The 17811-nt window shown below is 39.2% G+C and overlaps 1 protein-coding gene across 1 annotated transcript in view; it reads right to left on the reverse strand.

Moving 5' to 3' along the window:
* Positions 1-17811, reverse strand: part of chchd6b (coiled-coil-helix-coiled-coil-helix domain containing 6b) — a 50025-nt gene that overhangs the window by 28687 nt on the left and 3527 nt on the right. Inside the window, exon 5 of the mRNA XM_026306284.1 lies at positions 2980-3063. Within this exon, the coding sequence (XP_026162069.1) occupies positions 2980-3063 (84 nt within the window). The remainder of the gene's footprint in view (positions 1-2979; positions 3064-17811) is intronic.

The raw sequence follows: 17811 nt of genomic DNA on the forward strand, positions 1-17811 counted from the left end.
CAACTAAATCTGTGGTTGTATGTGAATGCCTGCGTTCAGATGATCCTTGCATGCACATTTGTCTGAACATCCTCCAGCGGCAGTGGATTGAGATGGGCTGATGTCAGGATCTTGAGGGAGGGGTTGCTTCACGCTCCGCACTTGGGCAAAGGCGGATTAATTTTTTTTTTCCAGAAGCAGCATTCGACAAAGGGGGGAAGAGGGGATTAAATGAAGTGAATTTTAAACTGAGATTTGTTTACAGAGTCACAGGGTGTGTTGCCAAAGGAAGACAGATATACTCCACCTGTACACTGCAAAGAGATTAGGGAGGCATCCACAAATAAACGAGAGAGAAGAGAGGATTTAAGCAGAGGAGGCATAGAGGATGTAACTGGTATGTTTGAGGGTGTTTTAGTCTTGGGATGTCTTTTGGTATGTGTCATGATAGAAAGAAAATATAAAGTTTGTACATTGGATGTACAGTTGGGTGCAATGGCCACTCTATCACAATTACTTCTGAGCTGACATCATCTACACAAATCTGTCACAATAACCACACACACACACACACACGCACACACAGGCTGCTTTCTCGTTTGTATCAGAAATGAACTTAAACAACACCTACAGCCTTTTGACAAACATAATTGTGCGTTATCACCATTCATCCCTTGTGCCCACTGCACACCAGTGTTTCTGTGTGTTTTCATACAACTAATCAACCACACTCCTATACACACAGTTATTAGCCTATTAGAAGGGGCTACTTCTAAGCCGCAGTAAAATGTTAATTACCAATTGCCAGTGGATTCTCACTCTAATCTGGCTGACTGTCTTTGTCTTAAGACTTTGCTTCAGATCATCAAGACACCAAAACAGCACAACTGCATGTACATGTGTGTTTTCTGTAGAAAAATGACTATGGTTATATTCTGGATTCTGAGAATATCTATAGGATAAAATGATCAACTGAATTCACCCTTAGACAATGGTTTGCAAGAAAATCTGATACAGTACTGATGGTGTGGGTTTCCCTGAGCAGCAGTTCACACTGCGTGGGTTGTGGTTGTGTTGGTTTTGTGGTGAGAGGATGCAGGAGGAGTGTCATGTAGGCATGCATGAAACTGACATGTTTTGATGTGTCTGAAGATGTGGGTGGCCTGATTCTTGTTTCAATCCTGCAAATATAAACAGTGGACACCAGACGCTGAAGTTAAACACAAGAAATCGACTAAGCAAGGACACAGCTACTTGAGTACTGCCGTTCGGTTTTTAAGCTCCACCTGGATAGTGACATGATTGGTCAATGAGGCATCTTGCCAGACCACTTTCTTCATCACTTACATGGAAAGTGAGACATATTATTGTTTCAATTTGTGTCTGGCATTGTATATGACCTGCGTATGTCACATTTCAACTTTTAAGTGGCCATTTATTTCAGCCTAACTGGAATTTGCCACAGGTATGAGAGAGTGAATAGAAAAAATATAGGCAGGGGAAAAGGAGAGGGGGCATGAAAAGAGGTCGAAATGAATGGATTCCTATATTGGAAAATGAAGGAAGAGAAGAAGGTAGATGGAAGCACGTTCAGGATAGACTGTTTAATGCACAGTCCATATAGCCTCTTTATCTCTCGCTGTCAGTTCCCTTCTTTCTCATTCCCTCATCCCCATGCAGGTCAGGTGCAAGCAAGTATGGGATGAAAAAAAGCAATAGAAAAGGGACTGTGGCAGCAAGCGGAGAAAGATAGAGCATCCTCCACTCATCTGCTAATCAGTCTCTTCCGTCAAGCATTGCAGCGTGTGCTGCTTGCCGCATGGATGCAAGGGGCCCTTCCATTTAACTTGGCTATGTAAAAGGTTTTCACAGAAGCCTAAAGGAGGCGAGTGCCAGGGACCAGATAAGGTACCCCGTCTGCGTGATGGGCCCTGCCGGAGGGAGGGTGAGACGCGGAGAGGGATGGAGGGGTAGTCAAGTCCCAGTGTCTACTGAATACTGGAGGTAGAGTTGTGGGTGTGAGGAGAGACACAGGGAAGGGGGGAGGGTGTCAGAGTGTATTTGTAGCTTTTTAAGTTTATTGCTTTCTATCCTCCTTCTTCTTCTTCTTGTTTTTCTCTAGCTTTGTTAAGCCATAAGAGCATAAAGCTGATTTTTTTCTGCCCTAAAAACATGACTGCGAACCTACATCACGCAAAGTATTTTCACAATTCTGCTCAAGTTTACTCTTTAAAAAGCAAGCAACATTTACCAACCTTGTTTGTGGCTTTCACAGGGTGCAACATATCAACAGCACATTAGTGTTCAGGTGGAGGGAACACGGATCATAATTTCTTAAAAGCACCCAACAAAATGCTTTTATTTTTTTCCATCTTTGTGCAAAGACCATGGGTGGCTGGCAGAAGGACAAAGTGACGAAACAAGCACAGTACATTTGATTAGGCAACTGAAGCTCTCAGAGAGACACCACTGTGAATCTTCACTTGAGTGCTGGTCCATCAGCAGTCAGTCGTGACTCTCATCTGTCTGCTCAAATTTTCAATTAATTTACATTTTCATTTTGACACTGGTATGTGGGTTTGACATTTCCAAGATAGGGAAGAGTATCTTGTGTCTCAACAAGATTTTACTCTCCAATACGTCACTTCAAGACTGCTGCTCTTTCTATGTGTGAAGATTTCTTATCAGTGGAAACTACAGGATGTTTTTCTTAAATCTCAATTAGTGAGGTCTCCTGTTATACATTTCAGAGTGCAAGTATCTCACTCTCTTAACCCCCAGCAATAAAAAATTGAACAAAATATGCATGTCTTATTGCAATGCATAATATAAAGTCAGCTCTTCTGTTATTTCATACAGCATACACTTTTCAAAAAGTGTACTTTTTAAATTTATGATACAATTAATCAATGCAAATAATAGGGACATCTGAGGAAGAATGTTCATATATGAAGCCTTCCAGATGGGTTGTGGATATATAAGGAGAAACATTGTCCTTACCTTTTTCTCCAGTATTTCTAGTTGCTCTTTGTAAAAGCTAGAGATGATGGCGAGTTCATTTTCTTTCCTCTCCAGTTGTTTGGCCTGAAAAAGAAGCAGAAAAAAATAAAACTCTATTTTTTAAAAGGGCAAACTATGAAGAAACACGCTGTGTAAAAAAAAAAAAAAAAAAGAAAAAGAAAAAAATGAGGTGGACGTAAATTCAGGCAAGTCTTAAATGAAATAGTAACTGAGTGTATAAATTATGCTAAAGCTGACTGGCCAAAACCGTAATTATTTATGTTTAGGAGTATTGAGCAATAATGAGTTAATGCAAATTCCTTTTAGCACCACAATTTTTTTTTTATTTATTTATTTATTTTTTTTATGTACGATTAATGCACATGCATTCTGTGATTACTGTTAACCTTTCCTGCTTCAGCCTTCGGACTATAGTTGGGAAGCACAATAGAGACTCATGTTCCAGGGCTAAAGTTATCTCTACTTTGGAGTTACCAACTTTTGCTGCTGTGGTGTCATTTTCCCAGTTCTCACTTGAGACACCCACCTGTTGGTCTTGGGTTTGCCGTGTTAAGCTTTCAGCTTATTCTTCAGTACACTTGATGTTACTCTTATTCTATTCTGAACAGTTTTTTTCCATGTTTTGGACTGTTGCAATAAAAATGAACATTTGCATAAAGCAAGGAAATTTGTCGACTCCCATGTTGATGCAACAGATGCAGAAAACATGACCAGAGTAATAGTTTTATTTAACAGACAAAACTGTGAAGACACTTTACCTTTGATATGACATATAACAGGAAGTATCAATCAACTCTATATCCACCACCTAAAAATTCACTACTGTATCCTGCATTTAACCACAAACATATGACTATTTAAAAGTGGGACTTCCAGGAACTGTTTCCAGTACCAGGCAATAATGATGTAACACACACCTAAGGTACAATATCAGCTGACACTACTACTTCATTACAAATTATGGACACTTGCCATATTTTTAGAAAAGGAAAACTAAGCTATAGGAGACACCAGGTACATCTTTTCCAAAGCGGTTAGCAAACAAAATATAACATCATATTAATGGTACAATTTTGGGAGGCTATGGTAGCCATATGTAGTTATAGCATCAAACTGCAAGTTTATGCTTCTCTAAGGAATATTTTTCCACTAAACTCTTGTGTGTTATCTTATCCATGTGCGCTTCTATGAGTATATTATGCTAAAATCAATTTATAATAGTTTATGGAAATCTTAGCAAATATAGATAACAAGGACATTACATCAATACCGTATAGCAAAACACAACACCCATTTAGTGACGGGCCTACCTAATATATCAGAACTCAGGTGGCATGTGACTGGCACAGCGGCAGCAGGGGCTGACATGACGATGCTGGTATTAGGATAAGGTGAAATGCTTTAATATGTCCACTGAGCCAAGCTTTAACAGGCAGCAGGATGTCAGATTGGCTGTAGGAAGACCCATAGTTTGGGCCATGGTGTAGCAGCATGCAAGCAGAGGAAGACAGGAGGCAGATGTCAAAAAGATACAGTGCGAAAACAATTTGCCAGTTCAGTGTGAAGTCAGACATTTACATGCACCGGGATGTTTAATAAAAATTCTCTGCAAGATGTTTGCAAGTTTTTCCACCTTTGTTTTAACTGCATGAAGCTTCACAGTGTGGTATAAGATAATTTTATAACATGGAATGAAACTAAATTACCTCAATGACTAATATGAACTAAAACAATATAAACACAGACAGAAAAATGTATGAAGAGCTGTAGCAGAGCTGCAAAAAGAAAATAACAGAGAGGCACTGTCAAAAGAGATGAGCATGGCACAATATTACTAATAGCAACTGCAAGCACTGTCGAGGTATTGGGGTAGCCAAAGGACATGCACATTTCATACAGCAGTTCTTCACCATGTCACTAGCTCAGTCTTTTTGATCAATGTGCATGACCAATCCATCTTATTTACGACCATCCAATCACAGTATTACAGTGACAATTTTCTCCTGGAACATGACAGCAATGATTTTTGCATGGACAGTCTCAGAGTGATGTATTTAGCAATAAAGCTATGGTGCAGTGTCTTTATATGAAAATGCAACATTAAATCTATTTTCAGAACACATAACATACACTGCATTAAAATGGACCAATTTGAACTAACTCAAACAGAACTGAAAGGCAGTGAACTCAACTGAATAGATATACTGAAATGCCTAGGGCTTGGTTAGGATGTTAGTGTTTACATGCATCTGTCAGAAGTTTGGTCAGGCTGCGAAGCATATGCAGCAGATCAAACAGCTGTACAATCTGAATCACAGAGGGTGGCTAAAATGCCTTAAAGGATGACTAAATTGTCGCTAGAATCAACACATTTGCTCTGTAGAGTTTTAAAATGATCATCAGTCAGTACTAGGGCATTCATGAAGAACACTGTTCCTAACCAATGAGGGTAATGAGTGAAGCCGTGCTACAGCATTATGAACATGACATGGTGCATGAACACAGGGAAGCTGGCTGAGAATGAGGCAACAAAAGGCAACAAAGGGGCATGGATTTATGAAGCACTGAAACACAGAAAGTGTGTATTACAAACAACCAGGCACACACATACACACACATATACACACACACACACACACACACACACACACACACACACACACACACACACACACAATGTGTCATGGTTTAATGGTGACTGATTGCCGTACCCGAGCTTCACATTAGTGGGTGTGATATAGATCAAATGGAGCAACAGCATCTTCTCTTGCTAATCTACTGATCTTCTGTGCATTCATCTGATATGGTGGATATAGGCAAACAACCAGGCACACATACGCACGCACACACAGATTGACATTTCACATATTCTAATCCAATCTAATCTTATCCTGACTTAACAGGAACACACATTCCCAAACAGCACATTTGCAAATCCTTAGACTGTGGTCATTGGACTTTTTCGTTCTACAGTGGCTTTGTGATGCTTAAGGGCAGTGCGTGTATGTGTGTAAAATCACATCCACCAGCCGCACAGATGATGTGTAATTTTCTAGCTGAATACCTCCCAAAGTGTTGTTGTGTGGAATGGTGGTGGCAGCACACTCCCAGCCTTGCTTTAATGCACAATGAAAACATGACATTTGAATAGAGAAGAGAGAAAGTGTGAGAGGCAAAGGATGAGGTAGAGAGAAACAGCAAAAAAAAAAAAAAAAAAAAAAAAAAAAGGCACTAGAAACTTGCTTACCCATGCATCCAAATCTGCTGGCTAGGAGAGAGAGAAGCAACAATGGTTAGTGAAACAACACAAGGAATAAGGCTGGCACGCTGTTGACAAGAGATAGTGACAGAGACAAAGAGAAGAACAGGAAATGCAACATAGAGAAAGAGATAAAGCAAAAGAAATAAAAAAAGTAAAAAGGAAAATAAAGAGAGCGCATGAATGCTACAGCCAGTAATCAACACTATTATGTACAAGCTGAATACGTTAAGCTGAGGATTACTTAACTTGCAAGATATGATAGATATATATATATATATAAAATATATATATATATTTTTCCCTGCATCAATTCAATAATGTATCCAACGTGTGACACATCTTTTTGTGGTTTAGTAACTTACTAACGAAACAACATACGAAATTCTACTCTTTAATATAAACATTGGTCATCCTGGTGGTACAGGCAGCCAAACTGTTTTCCACACTCTAAGGATCCTGTAGCACATGACCCTCACTGCATGTCAGCTGTTCATTCACATTGTGCCCACTAATCGATTTTAGTTCTCTTCACTGTCTTGAATTTAAGTGCTTTGACTCCTCTTGTGTGCCACACCATCAGCACTCGTCAGACCACCTGCTGTCACCAGCTGGGATGATTCGACAAGTTAAATAGGCATCGGGCCGTCAGTGACATAGACCGTTTTGACTGGCATTTTAGCTTAGTGGGTCAGTGTTTTATCCATGATTGCACAATTTAAGACAGTTTCTCCTTATTTTTCACCAACAAAAGACCAAGAGTTGACATGTGCAACTTATTAGGCATTTTCTTAATTAAAAATAGCTATAAACAGCAAGTGTAGTGTGAAAATAGTCAGTAAATGCTACGTTGTTTAATTAAAAGTTTTTTTTAAGTTTAGTTTTACAACAGTGTTCACTACCAGCCTGCATGTTAATGTTTTAATAGGCATGTTATATAGGTGTGTTTATTTCGTAGTTTTAGAGCAGCACTTAGCAGATCCTTGGCAGTGTGAACAGAACTATCGATTGTTTTCAAATATTTAGACCTGTTTATGTTTGAACATATTATATAAAACACATGCTAAACAGCTATATGTTAACAATACTATTGCTACTATTGTTATAATCTAATGGCAAATCAAATAACCTTCAGTTAAAGCATTATGACACACAGGACACCATATCTGGGTGTGTCTAGCCTTGCCCACTCAAACCAAGTGCTCCCAGTCCAGCATTCGACACAGACCAGAAATGGATAGATTAGAGCAGTGGGTGGCTCTAACGTTGCCATGCCTCATAAAAAATACCATTCAGTTAAATGAGGTGAACTCACAAAGCCAGTTGCTGTAGAATCCGTGTGTGCGTGTGCGTGTGATGCATATGCGTGTGCGCTGGGTAATCTGTGTAACGGATACAGCTGATGCCATCTGTTTAACCTCCCCACTCCTTGGTGGCTGGCCCTAAACTGAATATGTGTCTGAGCCTGACTGTGTGTGTGTGTGTGTGTGGCCTCCCACAGAGTGCTCACAGGAGTGTGGCGGTCCCATTTCCATAGATGACAGACTTTAGCAGAGCGGTGCAGGGGCTTGTTGTGATACAGATGCAGACAAACACACACCCAAGCAGTCTGGTGCAGTCCACGGGCCATAGCAGGCAATGGAATTTCAGGTATATTAATTCATTATTTTGGTAGCGCTGAACTACCTGGTGACCAGCAGTCAACGGCCTCACTCTGCACATTAAGAGTCTGGATCAATAGAGCATGTAAAAATGTGGCCTGGAAAGTGTTCCAAACAGATAATGGCTCATTCAGTCACCACATTATTTCTAACATAAAACTATTAGTAGTTTTCTTAAAATTGTGCATGGCTATATCGAACTGTAGCAGCAACAACACTTACCTGTCATAATACACCACCGGTAAAATTACTAGTGAAACCTACCTAAGCTTGGATAGTGGACCCATCAGAGTACTATCATCCAATTATGCTAACAATAACAATTTTAACAATCACCACTCACACCCTCTCTGCTCCCAGGCACTTTTTTTCTGTTCTTGACACAACTATTTTGGTCAATTTTCACATGAACAACTGAGAGCAACACTAGGAATGCCTTCCAGGGGAGACTGACTGAAAATGTGCTCAATTAAACTCATATTTAAATAATATTACCTATAATCCCTCGCTATGATGGCTAGGTTTTCACTTTTCACTCAGCTTTTCATTGTGGTCATTTAGACATAACATTTCTTACATGGTTAAGCCAATTACTTCTAACCAAGAATCAAGCAAATCAGTCTCATACTGGTCTAAAATCATGGCGAATAAAAGTTTATTAGATGGACCCAGCAACTAAATTGTGTTAATTTACAATGACAAATGGGAGCTAAGGTCAAGGCACATATTGCATTTAAGCCACCAGACCTAGAACTTTCCCTGCATCTAGAAAACTATTTCATAAATAAAAAGGGGCAAATAATTTACCAGCACAGTGAAATTAATGTCTCTTTTAGGTAAACAGTTAGATTTAAACAATCTCAATACATGTTGTTGTGGTTGTACCATGAGGGTCACCAGATGCACCAGCTTGGCAACGCTTCATGCTTGATTTAGATTTGAAACCTCAATGGTCTAACAATAGTGTGTGTGTGTGTGTATATAATTGAAACAAAAAACAGATGCAGAGAATGTGACACTAAGGCTGTGTGTGTGTGTGTGGGACAGGACGAGACCTTTTGGTCTCCAACACCTCCTCACATAGCAAGAAACGCTTCCTTGGAAATCAATTATGTAAATACTGAATTATGCAAATGGCACATTTGAATAAATCTATGTGTTTGGGGAGAAAAGATTTTGGTGTGGTTTTCTACTTGGAGCCAGGAGAGGTGAGAGAGAGGGAGACAAATGAGGAAAGAGGGATAAAATAAGGATTAGGCTGGAGAATGTCACATGAAGACACAGTTTATTCAGTCAAACTCCTGATTTGGCTTTGTAATTAGGAAGAAAGAGACAGAGAGAAAGAAAGACAGAAATATTGTACAAACTTAGGAGAAAATAAGAGCGAATTCACTGACAGCTTTTTTCCTGTCAAATCTCTATTGGAATACGTACGGTAAGCACATTCATCATGTGTGCTAGTAATAAATGCCACTGGTACAACTGAGTGCTATCAACCTAGCTCTTGTCTGGTCAACGCTGATGCTTGGCTAAAACTCCAAAGTGTTTGTGTCAATCTCCACTTAACAGTAAATCAAATGATCCACAATGAGGTACAAAGAAAGACACAAAGAAAGAAAGACACACACACACACACACACACACACACACACACACACACACACACACACACACACCATCTTGATGCACATTTTGGGGTCGTGTAAATCCACTATCATATGTCACTGTCCCATTTCCCAGCACTGATTCACATCAAATCACCAGAAAAGCATCCATTTATTACATTTTCTCTCTGAATCTAAACAGCCATGCTACCATAAATTGTTTTTTCTGATGTATGACGCTATAGCTGTCAACTGGCATGTGGCAAATGATTTACACAGACCACAGGTGACTGTCGTTTTTGTATTTTGAAAATCAAAGTCAATTCAAATGCGGACAAAAATTAAATACTGTAACATTCTGTTAGAATTCAAAATTTATAGTTTATATGTGAAAGAAACAAATAGACAATAAAACAAGAAACCTGTTAAACCTACAGCAGCCGAAATGATGTCTTCAGCTTTTTTTGGTATGTGGACAATAATTCAGCATGCACAGGAATAGCTGAAGGGAGGGAATATGTATTGGAGCTACTTTCACCAGCATGAGAGTTGAGTCCAGCATATTGTTTTGCTGTATTGCTAAACGATCTCAGCAGCAAGTGAATCAGAGTTTGTGCAGCTAATGCAAGCCTCAAACATCACCGACTTAAAGAAGCTACACTATATTACAGTACTCAAGGGATTTTGTACCTCTGTTTAAGGCTGCAGGACCTTTATCTCCATCACAGGCAGTTATTGGTTAGTTAATTCTTTGCTAGCAGTACACCAACAGAGGCATTTCAAAGTCACTTTCATCTGTGGATTATTAACACATGCCCTCTAAATGCACAGCTTCAACAGTAGTTCAAATACATGTGCATGAATCATCACACTAACACCTGTGGGCGTGACATACACCTGCAACTAAGCATGCAGTAAAAATACAGTAGAAATACCAGAGGCACAAATTGGTTAGTTTGGCTGTCTGCTCATTAAATGTGTCTTCTTGTCACATAAGCGGAGGAGGTTAAATGAATTAACACTTCATCATCAGACTCCTTTCCCACTACAGGCTGTCACAGAGACAGACAGAGAAAGACACTAACAGGAGGATAGAGAGATTGAGGATGAAGAAGGCGAGATGTTGTTTGTATAAGAGGAAAAGTTGCTGTTTAGAAAAAAAGTGAATATACACTGGATTTTCCTTAAAATCTTGGAATTAAATTTCACCACGAACTTTCAAACAAGTATACTCATAATTTACTGTGTCCATCAGTACATTACTGTATGTGTGATGAACCAGTCCAGTATTAGTCAGACAACGAAAGACCTTCATAGTTTTGAATCTTCCACCATGCACTAACACAGGGCAACACTTAACAAATGTTAACTCTTACAGACTTAAATGGTTAGTTTGAAACACACATACATTCAATTAATTAAATAAATGTTCCAGCATGTGGAAAATCAGATTAAATGTTTGAAAGCTGTAATTCTAAAATCAAGTTTCAGTGACCTATCACCTACTGACTGTGTAGTGCAAATTAAGGGAATAAAAAGTAGCGTGGAAAACAATGAAATATTTAAAGGTTAAAAGTCTTTGACTTCTTATATAAATCATCATTCCTCCAGATGAGAACAAATGTCTGTGAAACATTACTTTTCCTCTGAATAATAAGTCTTGTCCAGCTGTCTCATTACATTGTGACTACCCTCTAATGGGAGATGTATTCTAATCCCACACATTGGTAGGATTTGTGCTAGGCACTCCTTCCTTTGCTCTGTACCCATCAAAATCTCCTCACCCAGTGAGCACTCTACTCATCAGCAAATACCATCACTCAAGACAATGGGGAAGTATTGTGTGTGTGTGTGTGTGTGTGTGTGTGTGTGTGTGTGTGTGTGTATATACATGTATATGTATAAATGAGGGAGGGCATGCATGCACGAAGGGCTTAGCTGCTTTAACATGCTGTAAAGATGTGGAGTTAGTGATTACACTAGCTGATACCAAGAGGTTTAACCATGCGTGAATGTGTCTAAACTGCTACTGCAGTCTGCCATTGAGATGAAATTCAGAGTTTATATTTGTGTTTGTGTATGAGCACCTTCACAGATGTCACTTGCAGAATCAAAAACCATTACAATGGTGAGGACTAATGTTCATTAACTTAGTTTAGACATAAACTAAACTACAGTTTCATACATTTTTTTTTCATTGATCCAGGCTACTTTGTCTGTCCCCCTCTCATCTGTATTTTTACACAGTCCTTTTCCCTCACCTTCTCTGTCTTTGGCTAAGAAGCAGAGTCAGCTCTGTAGTTGGCTGGTGGTTGAAGCCAGACATCTGAAGCTGTTACTAGATGCCCTAGTGTACATCTCTTTCAGCTCCTATAGCCCATTTCTTCCCCTGAGCTTTCTGGCTTAATAATTCCACACGCCTGCTGCCTAAGCTACATCTGTTATCATATACTGTATATGTCCTGTTCTATAGTCCCATTAGTATTTCTGAATACAGCTGAACCAATATATCCATCTGCTGCTAGAAGGCAAACACTCAAAGCAGCTGAAATGATCTAAATTGACAGATTGACATAACCACAGGCTACTTCAGTGAGGATGAGCTGGTAAGGAAATGATGCTGCATTTGCCTTCAAATCATATATCTGATGTGTGATGAAGTTTATAAACACAACCCAGATTAAACAATATTGAGGAATGCTATTTGTATGCAATCATAGAGGCAAAGGAAACAAAAAAAACATAATGATTAAAGACATCAATACAAAAAAAGATAATGTGCTGAAACAATAATACCCAGTTCTCTGGCAAAGAATTATATCCAGTGATCGTAAACAAATTACTTACACAGAAGTGGGGGGCTGTTGGTTAACAAGAACATCTTGTAACTAAAAGGCTGCATATTCAGTGCAAAACACAACATCCTTGTTAAGTGTCATTTCCTAGTGTTTCCATTCAGCAGGCCAGTACTGTTAACATGTGTGGCATCATCTGCTGCAGTTTGTCATTTGTTGAGCTTTTCACCTTGGTTTTCATCGTCTTTCTTTTTGACAGTGTCAAATGCTTTGCACTGAGTCATCACTCCCGCAAACACTGCACACAAGGGCTGAGGGGTCGAAAACAGAAAGATAAAAAGATGAGAGACAGAGGAGGTGAAATGCTGGGAGAACGTGTTGCCCAGGAGCACAAGTTACTGTGCAGAGCAAAGCCATCCTGCTCTTTAAGCCCCTGACAAATGAAACATGATTCAACAATGCCATCTAGTGACTATTCATGGGGTTACATCATGTGTCCTCACACCATCACCAGCCTTCTTTATATAAATACTAAACATAACACACAATATAGGTATAGGTGACATGTAGAAAATAAAACACCTGGAGTGGTAAAGGGTGTGTCTGATAATTCCCAGTTAATGAAACTGTATTAATTTTTATTTCAAAATTCAACTAAATGAGAGCAGCCTCATTAACCATGCATGATATGATATGATATAATTACCTAATTTGCTTTTTAACTACCTGCACAACAACCTGGTTTGGGTGTTAAAGGAAAGAGGAGATGTGTGAAAGCAGGGACAGCTGGAGTGACCAAATGGGCGCCTCGCTTCTTATCACACATTTCAGTGCAAAACTGTATAACACCCCAAAATTCTCATGTCAAAATATTATTTACAATGTATTAAAGGATGTCAACTTCTTTTTAAAAAGGAATCTTCACAGTCTGCAGTTGTACAACTTCACTACGATAACATTTTTGCAAAACTATTTTGGATTTTTACCTTATTTGCAATGTGTGTATTTTTGATCATGGGGAAAAAGAGCTGACTGGAAGGCAGTGTCAACTTGATATCCCTGCTAAAAATGTGCGACTAACAATTAGCTTGTGAGAGTCAAGGAAATGTCCCTCTCAGGCTTGGATAGACTGTAAAGAACTAGGAGTGATGCAGTGTGACGCATTGAGGATAACCTATTTTCCATGCTGAGACTGATATAAAATTGCCTCCAGGGTTAATAAACTTTTCAATTGAGTAGAATACAAAAGAGGTTAGGGAAATTAGGGTGACTTGCACAGCTTAGAGACATTCAAATCCAAATATGCATGTAATACCACAACACACATATTTTCTACAGTACAAAACAAACTTTCTATAGCAATTGTTAACTTTATACCACTGAAAAAGTAAAAAAGTTGAAAGAATATGAACAAATACGCAACAAACATGCAAATGGTCAACTGTTACTCTGACAATTTGTCCAGCTTTACTCTTTTAATTTTCTGAAAGGTTTAAATGTATCTGTCTTTTAAACTATTTATCATTTCTTTCTTTTGTGATTTAAAGTTATACAAAAGTACCTTAATTTCTACTAAACTCATCTAAATTAAAACTGTACCCTCTGATGCTGTTGTCCATCACTGCTCTTATTTGAGACAGCAGATAAAAAGCCAGCTTTTAGTATACAGGCCTGCAAGCAAATGAAGTGACAGGTTACAATTATTCATCCGCAAACCTCAAACAGGTAGTAAAGTCAATTCTTCACACCCACCTAGGAAGCTTCTGAAATACAATAGCTCAAAGCAGCTTCTTGTTGCTGTCTTGCTGTGTGTGTGTGTGTGTGTGTGTGTGTGTGTGTGAACTACTCAGCACTGAATGCCTATGCATACTAAAAGCATTTTATTTCCAGCACGAATGACACCTCTGAGGCAGAAAGAATAGGCAGGGGAAGAAAATAAACACAGGAGGTGCTAATGAAAGAAAGTAGAGGAGAGGCTGGGTGTTACCGAAACTTGTTGTCTCTTCCGTGTGTTCATTCAAGGTGTAACTGTTAAGGCCTAAATATAATCTCAGGACAAGGCAGGATGACATGTCAAGAAAGCTAAATTGTATACAGTACATTTTAAACAGCACCTTTGTACGTGAGATGCTAAGGTGGACGTTCTAATGACTGGAACTATGAAGCAGATACTACTCTATTCTGACACCTACACAGCTTCTCCATCAATATTACTGTAAATACAGAGGCAACTGGTGTGGGTTGGCAATGAAATTGAAAAAGAGAAATATAAAGAAGAGTGTCAGAAGCACTTCGCACAAGTTCACTACACTGAAATCCACATTGGCCAATCCCTGTACATCGAATCCCTGCTTGTCTCCACTTGCTGACTTTTCAAACAACACCCCTGTGACATTAATGGTACATATTAATGCTTAGTGCTAGGGCTTCAATGGGCTCCACCTTATAGAGTGTATAGAGTGTATGAAAACAGTCAAGTACCGCAGAAGGAAAATGAATTTTGTGCAACAAAATCGATACTGATAATACCCCAGTACAAAAAAGCTTTAAATATATATGAAAGATCTGAAAGAGGCAAATATGACTGAACTATGACTAAACCTTGCAAGTGGATGATACCCCCCATAAACATACACATTCCACTGATGTAAACAGACACAGATCCAGTTTAACACAGGATTACACACGCACACACACACGCGCACACGCCCCAATTGTGGAAATTGGCACTGAGACAGGAGGAAATAGCTAATGTGAGTGTTTGTGACAGGCAGCCTGAGGCAGTGTGGGGAACAGCTCAGCTCTTTGACAGGTGCTGCCTCCACAACTCCTTCACCTCCTCCTCACTCCAACACTCACACACAGTCTGCATGCAGGGGAGCCACAAGTGCACAGGGGTAATATACATGGGGAGCTCACTACAGATGTTTGTCACAGGAGTGAGTGTGTTTATCTTCTCCTCTGGGAAATAAGGCAGCTCCTAAACTGCTCAAAGCGGATACAAGGTCAGGGGATAATGCAAAGAAGGGAGGGAAGCCCGCGTGAGCTGAGCAAAAAGATTTGTTAATGGTGGAGATCTTTATTTAGATTCCTCTGTCCTTTTTATCTCCTCAAAATCTGAAGCAAGGCCATAAAATTATGTAAACCAAACATCATCTTTCTAATCTTAGGAGTGAATTCTGCTAGGTTTCAGTAACATTTTATATAATGAATTAAGCTAGAGAACAATGAATGTGCCAGACATCTGTGTAGAAAAAGTGATAGTAGGAGGTGAGACAAAAGGATAGGTGAGAAAGAGGAAAACTACGGGAAAGCAGTAGTAAGGGGTCACGTAAACACTGCTCACACAATGGACTGCTCACACACTGCACATACAAGTCCTCTGATTATGACCTAAAAAGCAGCATAAACCTTCCATTTTTTATAAATATAGGTAAAATATTTAAGCCTCGCTCTCCCTGCTCTGTTCCTGTCCCTCTAGTCTTTCAACTAAATCCTTGTTGTTCTTGTATAAGCTGATAAAGCAACAACCACAAGCCTCATAGCTTGTCAGTCAGCCTATTATTAGTGATTGCTGTTATTAGTGACGAACTTTACAAAAAAATCTGTTTTGAACATATAACAATATGAACTCCAATATTCCTTTAATACATGAGTTGGAAAAAAGACCTGACAAATACATTCCATCATTTAGTTTGTAGAAATGACTTCCCACTTCTACACACACACACTTCAGTGACTCTGGTCATAAACATGCATCTGGACACACACTGACAGGCTGTATTGACTTGTCATGTCAAAAAAGTAGATAACAATACCGTAAAAAGAGAGTGTTCAGTTTCACACTGCAATATAACATCATTAAAGGCCTGGAGCCAATATCAGTGTAAACTAAGCCAACAGATTCATTCAGTATTCATTACATCAACTGACAGGCAGTTGGTGATGGGGAGACAGAAAGAGAGATCCACTGTGTTTCATTTGTTTAATCAGCAGTGAGCAAAATGAGTGAAAAAACGCCAATGAGAGAATTGCAAATTAATGATCATCAATAGATCACTGCTCACCGATATACCTAGCAGCACCAACAAAACCACTCACTCTGGGTTTAACACAGACACACATTTGTTAAACATACAGACCCTTGTAAAAGTAAATTCACACACAACAAACACACACTGGATTGTGTCCAGCCTTTGAGTCAAGCTCAGTCATTTCTCCATTTTTCTATCAAAATCCTAAAGAAACTCACTGGATATCACCTCACTTTCACTCCCACACACTACACTGCATTTGACAAGAGTATGTGTCATTTAGCACATTTGAAATGAGAAAACAGAGGTTTCACCAGGTTTACACGCAGAAACAATCAGTGCAATAACTGTATTTACATGCATAGAGCAAGGTTAATCAGATTAGTTTGCTGACTGAATACTGAATATTATTCATTGTTCATGTTCGGCATTTCTACTGCAGTTTGTTGAATGATTATTATTAAACTCTACACAAAACTGCTTTTTTACTTCAATGACAGCGACAATTAGAAACATAATTTCAAGGACATACTGAGTAAAACCAGCCAAAAGACTGACCCAATGCTATCCTTCCTACGTGATAGAAAAATAGTGCAATTACTGAAAAGATCAACACTGAACATACAGCATCTTGACTAACAATTAAACACTGAATGAGAGTGGGATATTTAGAATATCCTATTAATTTTCACAGAAGCCTGCTTTTGCACAAATGTTTTGGTTTATGTTCTGCAACAAATAAATCAGCATTAGAATTTACATCGCAAAAAGGGGGAGGGGCGCAATCGGTGCCTAATGGATAGGGCGTAGGACTCGTAAACTGGAAATTGCAGGTTCGAGTCTCAGGTCCGGCAGGAGTCGTCGGTGGCACGGACTGAATAGCCAGTGCCCTGTCCACCCTCAATACCACGATTGAGATGAGACCCCTGAGCAAGGCACCGGACCCCCAACCCCCAACTGCCCCCCCCGGGCGCCACTGCAATGGCCGCCCACCGCTCCAGGCGCACGCCCGTGGTGTGTGCGTTCACTGCTGTCTGTGTGCACTTTGGGTGGTAATGGAATTTCCCCATTGTGGTACTAATAAGGGTAACTTAACTTTAACTTTATCTTTAATTCAACTCAGAAGTCTCAGTACAAAGGCTAGACACTAGAGGGCACTGTCCAGTAATTGAACAAGTTTTTTGAAGACACAAAATCTACTTTTCCTGCAATATTACAAAATGTACATGGTAAATGTTGTGATCAAGTCTTGTCATATAAAAAAATATGACATATATTTAAAATGTTCACCTGAATAACATTCAGATGTCAAGGGGTTAAGTACCTTTGTCTCTTGGACAATAGAGGGAAAGAAAAAAATAACAATTATTTGGTTAAACAGTCACAACCAGGTGTAACAAACACAGATTGTGTGCTGTATTGACAAAACATAAATCAAGACCAGTTTTAAAATATTCT

Source organism: Mastacembelus armatus, chromosome 5, assembly GCF_900324485.2.
Source record: "Mastacembelus armatus chromosome 5, fMasArm1.2, whole genome shotgun sequence".
Lineage (NCBI taxonomy): Eukaryota > Metazoa > Chordata > Actinopteri > Synbranchiformes > Mastacembelidae > Mastacembelus > Mastacembelus armatus.